General features: G+C 35.5%; 1 protein-coding gene and 1 pseudogene across 1 annotated transcript; both read left to right on the forward strand.

Moving 5' to 3' along the window:
* Positions 1-533: 533 nt before the first annotated feature.
* On the forward strand, positions 534-3,738 carry LOC129301458 (pentatricopeptide repeat-containing protein At1g77360, mitochondrial-like). Its single transcript, XM_054940016.1, has one exon. It carries the CDS (start codon positions 844-846, stop codon positions 2,329-2,331), a length of 1,488 nt encoding a protein of 495 aa, XP_054795991.1. The 5' UTR covers positions 534-843; the 3' UTR covers positions 2,332-3,738.
* Positions 3,739-5,729: 1,991 nt separating this feature from the next.
* LOC129301459 (probable DNA primase large subunit) lies at positions 5,730-10,067 on the forward strand (annotated as a pseudogene).
* The last annotated feature ends 6 nt before the right edge of the window (positions 10,068-10,073 follow it).

Raw genomic sequence — 10,073 nt, forward strand, 5'->3', positions numbered from 1 at the left:
ATTTCAAGTGTCAAGCTTCAAAAGTTTACAACTTAATCTCTCAATTTTACAAATGCATTATAATGAATTTGTAACTCAAAATTTCAAATTTTAATAGGAAAAATAATTTTTTTATTTTTTAATCATGTTAAAATTTAAAAACTAAATTACAAATTTATCAGAATACAGTTATAAAATTGAAAAAATGAATTACATATTTATAAAATTTAACACTTGAGATTTAATTTAAATTAATTAATTTTGTTGAGACATCTTTGTCATTCTCCTAATTAATTTTAACGGAATAATTAATGCTTTAACAGTAAAATTAATTCCTATAATCAGCTTGAGCCAGCTTATTTGAAAATACAATTATGCTTCAATAATTAATTATCTCAATTTTGAATGTTTGGATAATTTTGATTGAAATCGATTATTTAACTCAAATAGTCGATTACTTGGGCCATCCAAGCAGACTGGAAGGTGAATTAATAACTTGAATTAATTAGAAGTAAGCTTGTGATTTAAACCGGGCTTTTAGCAAAGGTCATGTACCATTTGAGTATGTTACGTGGCCGTTGAATCTATCTCTCTCTTCGTTCCCACTTTTCGACTTCACCGTCACGGCGTGCGTTCCGTTCCGAGAAAAATTTGAAAGTAAAGCCCCTTGTGTTGTGCTAGCAATTCTTCTCTTCCAGGATTTCATCAATTCTGTTTCTCAATTTCTTTTGCTCGATTCAAATATTCCAGCTTTGGATCTTGCTTCAATGCACGCCCTAACTCCAGAATACTCATTAATTTGAAGTTTCGGGTTTCGATTCTTAGGGTTCTATTGCCTGTTCCTCCAAACATAATTGGGACGCCATGGCTGGTAACCTTAGAAACAGTAGACTAAGAAATCCGCCCGATATCATTTCATCGGAAAACCCTAAGCATTCATCTCCTATTCCGAAATCCCACGAACCCAATCAGTTTCCGTCCCACTTAGACGCACCGGAAGTTTCATCGTCAGCCAGAACCATCTGCAATGTTCTCACTCGAGTATCGCCTAATAATATTGAATCCACACTTTCCTCCACTGGAATCGAACCTTCTGCGAATACTGTCCAGGAAGTTCTCAAACTTTCCTACAATTACCCTTCTTCTGCGGTGAAGTTCTTCCGCTGGGCCGGGCAGCTAAAGAAGCATACGGCACATGCGTGGAACTTGATGGTCGATCTGTTGGGTAAGAACCAACTCTTCGAACCCATGTGGGATGCAATTCGATCGATGAACCAGGAAGGGGCGCTTTCTATGTCCACATTTGTGTCGGTATTTGAGAGTTATTGCATGGCTAGTAGGTTTAATGAGGCCGTGATGAGCTTTGATGTGATGGACAGATACGGGATTCAGCAAGATGTTGTTGCAGTGAATTCGTTATTGAGTGCAATGTGTCGTGAAGATAATCAGACTTCAAAAGCCATGGAATTCTTCGAAAAAATAAAGGAAGAGATACCTCCTGACGGTGACACGTTCTGTATTTTATTGGAAGGGTGGGAGAAAGAAGGGAATCTAGCCAAAGCTAAGACTGTTTTTGATGAGATGATTGTTCGTGTTGGATGGAGCCCAACAAATATGTCTGCTTATGATACATTCCTGACAACCCTTGTTCGTGGGCTGCAGATTGATGAGGCCATGAAATTTCTTAAAGTTATGAAGGAACATGACTGCTTACCAAGTTTGAAATTCTTTACAGACGCTCTTGATATTCTCACGAAACAAAATGATGCTGCTCGTGCCATCCTTCTTTGGAATATAATGGTGGACGGTGGACTATTGCCCACTTTGATCATGTACAATGCCATGATTGGCTTGGTTTGCAGCAACAATGAGATTGGTCATGCATATCAGCTACTCGATGAGATGGTCTTCTATGGTGCTTTTCCTGACTCTTTAACTTACAACATGATTTTTGAATGCTTGGTGAAGAACAAAAAGGTTCGTCAAGCTGAAAGATTCTTCACTGAGATGATCAAGAATGAGTGCCCTCCAACGCATTCTAATTGTGCTGCAGCCATCACGATGTTTTTTAATTGTGATGACCCTGAAGCAGCCAACGAGATTTGGAGTTACATGGTTGATAATCATGTCAAGCCACTTGATGACAGTGCAAATGCGTTGCTTTTGGGTCTGTGTAGCTTAGATAGGTTGTCAGAGCTAAAAGGATCTGCAGAAGACATGCTGGAGAGAAAGGTTAATATATATGAATCAACAATGAGGAGGTTGCAAGATGCTTTCTATAAAGAAGGTAGAAGTGGAAGAGACAGATATGATCATCTCTATAAGAGGCGGAGAGCTCGTATCTTAGTGTAATATATAACACTATACCTTAATATTTTTTCCGTTTAGTTTTTTTATTCATGAGGAGTTATTAAAGACAGAATGGCCTTTTTTGTTCTTGGCCCATCTTGGGTGCACCTTTAAAGTAGTGTCCTACAAACTCCATATGCCCATCCTGATTCACTTCCATCAACACTTGATCCTTCCAAATTCTTTTCCTGTTGATTCTTTCTCATAGTGAACTCTTTGGCATAGACGTAAATATTCTGGTTCCTACTTCCTATGTGTCGGTCGCTTTTTGCTGTGAGAGTGAAGTTTTTTGAAGCTGGCTTCACTCTGCTACTTGAGAATGAGATGACCTTCCAGATAGGGACGTTCATGAAATGTAGTTGATTTGTGATTTGCATGGAAGTGATTGGTGCTTTGTTTTCATCACAGTCTGATCATGAGTGTGAGCATACTTGAGGCAACTGTAAATCTTGCCTTGAGAATTGACAATCAGTTAATGATTGTCATTTCTGTATAATCTCCCGTTACTTGTTCACATTTTTTAGAATGTGATATATAACATTCTTTGGCGTGTCCGGATTAACTTCGTGTCCTGGACCTTGACAATACTTATTTACATGCTAAGGGCGAGTTTGATTTCATTGTGAGGACACTGTGAAACCACGTTTACCGAGAACTGACAAATTGCCACTTCCAGGCGTACAAACGGTTTGGAACCATGCATGTAAGTAGCTAACATGCTGTAGTAACGTGTTTCCGAACACACTACCAAAAAAGTGGAGGTTCCATACACCATGCCGTAAACATGGAGTATCTAATATATTTACATTTGGATGCTAAGGCGATATGATAACGCTATTGTATTTTTTATTTTTTTGTTAGGATAGTTTTGTGTTTTTTTTTTTTTTGGGATCTTATTTTACCTTGTGATTACAGAGAAGACCTTGCTTAATGTTAATGATAACGCTCCTCAAGAGGTGACAGTTAACACACCTCTCTTTAGGTGCCCCCTGTTTAATCTCACACTATTATATTGCAGTATACGCTTAGGATGGATTTATAGACCTTACATTGATTTCAATGAAACATGTGAGTTTCTTCACTGGTTCATACTTCATATGTAGCACACAGGCATCAGTGCTGTGAAAACCATTGCCATTCTCTCTTCCTCGAACCACCCCCCCTTTCTTTATTTTCACTCTATCCTTCCTTTATTCTATCTCAAGGCATGGCTTGATCAACAAGGAGGCATGGGCATGCGAGGATAACAGTTTTCTGGTTCTTTTGGTACCATTACAAGTTATGCCCTGTGAAGCATGGATGCTTAAAATTGAAGAACTGTGGTTCTGTTGTATAGTATAGACATGGTACTCTTCAACTTGTAAATGAACACTTGATTTTGTTGTATCAAAGTGAGTCTGAATTTGTCAATGATTCCTATTGGTTGTGCATTTTTTTCCATTTTGTTTTATTTTTGCCCTTGCTCTTTTATTACATATCATAAGGTCATTTGTCTCCAAGACTCCAACTACTCATTTGTGCTTTGATGGCTTTTATTGCCTGCATTTTATGAGATGCTGCTTCAGGAGCATCATACTGCTAACAATATCTATTGCTGTGTTTTTCATGAAAGTGGAGGTGGAAATGCAAGGACAAATGAAAAGTGTGAGTGAAATAGAAGTGAGGTTTAAGAAGATGCTTGGTGTATATATATGGAATTATTGTATGGTTTCTATTCAAAATGTATTGTCACAATGTTAAAATGCCAAAATGCCCTCATTCATGGGGGAAAATGGGCCAGATCAACTAAGCCCATGTATTCGGGCCCAAAAAAAATGAGCCAATCTTTGCCATTGACGACACCGCCATCCACGGCAAGCAGCACAAAGTGAAGGAGGAAACGACGAAGTGAGCTCCATTGATTTACACTCTGTCGAACTCCGGACTTTGTCTAAATTTGGATACCCATTCGAGCTTGTGGGATTTTTGTCGCAAATAACCTGGGTCCCGATTAGGTTAATAGTGAAATCTATACAATACGCCAGAATAATAACAACAACAATAATAATGGTACCAAAAAAAAAAAAAAAACTAATAGTGAAATCTGTAGGTCTAGAAGCATATTATAATTAACATTTTTTTAGAATTGAAATTGATTTCTTTAGTAAACATAAACATTCAAATTAAGTTTTGGTAAAAAAAAAAAATTCAAATTAAGTTATATAGAAATAGAATGCTTTAAATATTTTAAAATAATTTTCCGTTTTGGTTGATAAAAAAATCATGACAGAAGAATTTCTCGTATTACGGTTAATAATGCTTGAATTATACGCTAAATAGTATTGATATTGGATCAGTGCATAAAAATTATTTAGAATAATAATGAAATAAATAAAATAAAACAGGATTAGTTTTATTATAATTTAAAATTGAATACGCCTTTTAATATGTAAAATGGCGCTTGGGCTTAATTTTAATTTAAGTTCAATGAAATTACCTTTAAATATTCCTCTTCTAACGCTAAGGAAACCATTCAGTAGCTTTATTTTTATAATCTAGCATTGTAGGTGATTAGAATTGTTATGCAATTGTACAAAATCTAAAATTAGACAAACTCGACTTGCCAATAACATGACATTTATCTATGTTTTATATTTTTATATTAATTATAAAAAGAACAAGACTTGAAGCATTTTCATAATCATTTTTCATCATGTTTTCTATTTAGAATGTGAAATCTTTTGAAACCAGACATCATTTAATACAAGAGACCTTGGTCTTTCAATTTTTTAAATTTAAAACAATGATGGCAGATGTTCTCAAAAAAGGGTAAAGTGACAATATTACATTGACAATAAAATGATTCTATCTGTGGTACTATAAATGATAAACTATGTGAGTTAAGAAGTATAAAAAGAGAAGAGAATCATTGTAAAACATATCTTTTTATTAAAGATAATTTCCAAACCTATAACTTTACACACACCAAGCCTGCTTCACATTGCTTTCAAAAGCTCTTCTACTAATAATACTATTCCATATTCAATTCTTAACTTCATAGCATCTCATTTCCTACTTCTTTTTACTAAACAAATTTTATTTTTTTATAGTCTAATTTTCTATGATTTTGCACAACAAAATTGCATGTTAGTTTTTGAACAATTTATCATCCATGTTATTATTTTCTTATAGATCATTATTTTTAAAATAATAAATTGTATTTTCATGAAATTTGTCCCTTATTATAGCATGTAAGGTTAAAAACTTGGGGTACAACGTGTATAAGGTGATACCGTGGTAGGCTTAGTGTAAAAGGTAATAAATCCAGTGTGCATTTTGTACTGGTCTTGATACCTCAAGACAATTTCCTTGACAATATAAGTGGGGATTTTTTTTGGCAATTTTCCCATAAAACTAACAGGCTAAAACGTTTTTTTTCTTCGTTTTTCTAAGTTCTCCCGCCTAAAAATGACTTTACAGACTGACGTTCCCGCCATTTTGTGCCCCAGTCTATCATCTGGCGCTTCCGTTGGGAACAGTGAAGCAGCTAAAACTCTATCCAGCGAGGGCTGGCTTCACGTTGCGACAGAGAAAAATGGAAATTGTTCGATCTCAGAGCCATCGGAATATCACCCCTAACGATGCTGTTAACACCCTTCCACTCTATCGTTCTGCTCCACCGCTCGACGTCAGGCTGGAGGATTTCGAGTTATACGCCTTGGATCGTCTTCGAGGTAAATTTTCCCCATCTACTTTTATTTTTCCTTTTTCTTACTTTTTTGTTTTATTTTTCTCTTCCTCGAATTCCAGCGATATACTGATGTTGCATATGTTCATCGGAATGGCGGCGATTTTTGTGTCCAGGCTTTTGCAGTTGAATAGCATTGCTTATCTACAATGTCTTTAACTGATATTGAGTTCTGCAATTGTTGTTTCATGATTGAATACCAGAAATGAAAAATTAAAGAAAAAAGCTAACTGGTTAGTGGGCATAACATAATTTGAGTTCAGTCGTGAACTGGAAATAGTTATATAGCCTAATTCTAATACGTGGTATTAACATTGGCTAGCGACTTGATTAGTTTCAAAAAATGTACTGAACAAGTATCAAATCGCCGACATTTTTCCAATGTGTTGTCTTTTCAAATTCTATTGTAGCGGAGGTATCATCAGTACTTAGCAAGAGTTTGGAGCGTTTTTTCCTCCAGGAACAAGAGTTTAGACCTGTACAAAATTGTGTGGCTGATGGTTATTATCGTGTGTTGCAGTTCTCAAGGGGATATCTGATGGTTTGTCTCGGGGAAAGAAACCAGAAGAAATGGATCAATTAGTAACATCCCACATTGATTATCACTTTACTATTAGATTTTCCAATCATACAGGTCATTACCATGGAATATCCTCTATGCAGGTACACAATCTATGGAAAGCACATATGAGGCATCAACAGGCATCTGAAGTTGTAAATAAGGATATTATATCTCATTTTGTTTTACGGCTTGTGTATTGCCGAACGTAAGCCTGTGGCCCCCCTTATCTACTGTTATTGCATGTCTTTTATATGTTCCTCGTATTTCCGTGATTATAAGCATACTATGTGATTTGTCATTAAAATATTTGATTGACATGAATGGGGTATTCTCAGTAATTGAATTTTATTGTCAATGATGTGTGACTTGAAACTATTAGCACTCTTTTTTCATGGTGAAACTGGACGCAATTTAGCATGTGTTTACATCAGTCATCTCTCACATTTTCAACACATGCACTAGCATTGGATGTCACAATTGAAACAGTAAGAAATGCCACCCTCAGTCTAGCACAACCAACTATTGAAATCATTTTGGATAATTGTTAAATAAATTTAATTTATAGTTATTTTTTAACGTTATTTCTTATGTACTAAAATATTCACTTTTTATATCTAGTGAGGACTTGAGGAAATGGTTCCTATCTATGGAAACTTCACTATTTCGCTACCGATTTCATCGTGAAAGTGCTGAAGCTCAGGTACAATCATCTTAGGTAACATGTATTGTAGTTTGCATTTCAGCCCTAAATGCTAATTTGTCATGTACTTTTCTTGTGAGTTCACAGAGGGCAATCATGGCAGAATTTGACCTTCCTTACAAGGCTGTTAGCCATCTGGAATTTGAGGTAATTACTTGTCATTTGTTTTATTGGCTTTAACCTTTACAAGTTTTGCAAATGAAGGGAATGTTTGCAGCTTTCTATAGATGCAAAATGCTTTTCAGAACTGATGATGACATGAAGTTGTTATTTTCAGAGTGTGAAGGACAAATTGGAACAAGTTTCACGGTCCATTGGCCAGCCTCTACGTGACAGTAGGAGCAAAACTCTGTTCTTTCTTTCTTTTTTCTGCCTCATTCACCATTTATCTTTCCAGTAATGATTTTATTGTTCATTTTATCATGCTAGAGGTAGACACTGTACGGTTTAACTATTTCTTGCTACGTAAGGCCCTGACTTTTGGACTTTGCTTGCTTCTGCATGAATAGATTACAGCATATATTTATTGGTGATTCATTTAGTGGGATATATGTCCTGCAAGTTCCTATGCAAAAGAGAAGTCTAGGATTCTTAATGTTGCTTTTTTCTTTTTAAGTTCATAACTCAATCCAAATTATTGTTATAACATCTAAAGCTAATTGGCCTGCATTTTTGTTTGCTTGTCCTTTGCAGCTGACACTATATTCTACAAGGTATGTGTTTTTTTCTTAGCCCCCATTCTTGACCTGTGTCTTTCAAGTCAATAGATCTTAGGCTACAATTGGAGCTAGTAGTTGCAGTATCTAAATTTGTGTATATTGGGATAAAATGACCTTTATTCTCCTAGAAATACCATTTTAATAAATGATTTTATATTTTTCATATCTTCAATGAAGTTATTTGATCCCACATATGCCTCCTTAATATGGAGGAGTTTCCTGATTGACACTCTTCCCCACTCCCTCTCCCTGCTCCTTGTTCTTGGTGAATCAAGCAAAAAAGTGTGAATCTCCCACGAAACTTATCAGTCATACTGTTGGATGTGTAGGCAGAAACTCTAGCAAATTGCAGAGTATCCTGTTAACTGTCTGTCTGATTCTCATGCTTTTTGCTGGACACGTCACTTCATGTGTTTACTTGCTCTGCACCTCTCCTGCTTTTTTTGTTAGCTTAACATGTTTTTCACTGCCATGTAGGTACCATTTGAAGAAGTTCCAGAGCTTGTGGCTGGTCGGAAAGTATTTATAAATCAAGGTTATGCTTATGTTGGAATGAATCAGGTTAGATATTGTAATTTCTGGTATTTATTCTTCTGCATCAATTGCTATCTCTTCAGTCTTTCTTTGAACTCAAGGGCTAATGGTTGAAAGAAATCTTTTCTATATTTCTCTGCTTCCTTCATAGGTTGTCTCATTGGTAGCCACAATATTCCGCAGTCAGCTATCCAAGGCACTCATACTCACAAACAGGTTTGACTGGCCATTCATTGTTAACCTTTTCTCATGATTTTCTTTTTAAAACCTATTAATTTGTCCAGTCTCAGAATATATGTAAGCAATAAGCTCAGTGAAAGAAAAGCATGGCTTTGTCAACATTTTTTTCTTTTTTCAGATTCTCCTTTATTTTTCATCAGCATTTTAATTTAACTATCTATTAAAAGGTTGTTGTAACAATATACACATAGATACAATATAACGTTATGTAATATGTAGATTTATTCATTCACTGTAGATATCTGTAATGACATTGTCATCATTATTGTTATAGTAGTCAAATTGTGCCTGTGCCTTGAATCTCTCTTCCTTTCTATTTGCTCTGTCTTCCTAAAATTTGAAGTATACTTGTTACCCTTGGCACAAGGTAATGTTAATTGAAACATGTTTCTGGTCTATCGACTGAAGTTTATTGATTATAGTGCACTGTATGTGAAATTGTGCTTGCTCAAAAGTAAACCTTCTCCTAAACTTCTTTCCCTGGCACTATATGGTTCTAACTCTTGCCTATCAACTTTGCCATATTAGTAGAAGAATTGATGAAGTTTCTGCCTTCCCTGGCTGGTGAACTGTAAACTAATTCCCATCTGTTTGGGAAGATGTTACTATCTTGTATCATTGCATAAGTTTAATTGCATACAAGCATATATTCTCATTTATATTCTCAGCAATTTTAAGCCTAACTTTTTAATAAAAACGTGAGTTTAAATTATTTGTTGCAGAAAATGGACATCTACAGTTAGAGAACAAGAAAAAGAGATTGACTCCTGTAAGTCTAGTTAGCATATTGTAGGTTTGATAATTTGTTATCAGTGTCGAAGTTGACGAGTTTTTCTATGTGTAGATTGTGGAAGCCCTATGTTCAAGTTATCTAGGTCCTGACTATTCTCAGGTAATTCATGCCGTATGTGTTTGTCTATTTCTATCACTAGTGGGTTATATTAAAGTGTTCACTTTGGTTGAGTGTTTCTTCTGCAGCCAAGAGAGTATGCTCAGATATCATTAAAGGACATTGATCAAGTTGCCAAGAGCTCATTCCCATTGTGCATGCGTCATTTATTTGAAAAGGTTAGACTTAGTTTCAGAATCATGCTACCAATTTACATGTTTATAATTTTTTTATTCTTTCTGTTTCTCTTTTTCTGTTTAGACTTCTTTGGGGTCTCATTTCACATGATGTTATACTTATTTAATGCAGCTGAGAGAGGATCACCATTAAAGCATGGAGGAAGGATGCAACTAGGTCTCTTTCTGAAGGTTGCA

Source organism: Prosopis cineraria, unplaced genomic scaffold (genome assembly GCF_029017545.1).
Source record: "Prosopis cineraria cultivar Desert tree isolate PC_DT_omini unplaced genomic scaffold, ASM2901754v1 PC2129, whole genome shotgun sequence".
Taxonomy (NCBI): domain Eukaryota; kingdom Viridiplantae; phylum Streptophyta; class Magnoliopsida; order Fabales; family Fabaceae; genus Prosopis; species Prosopis cineraria.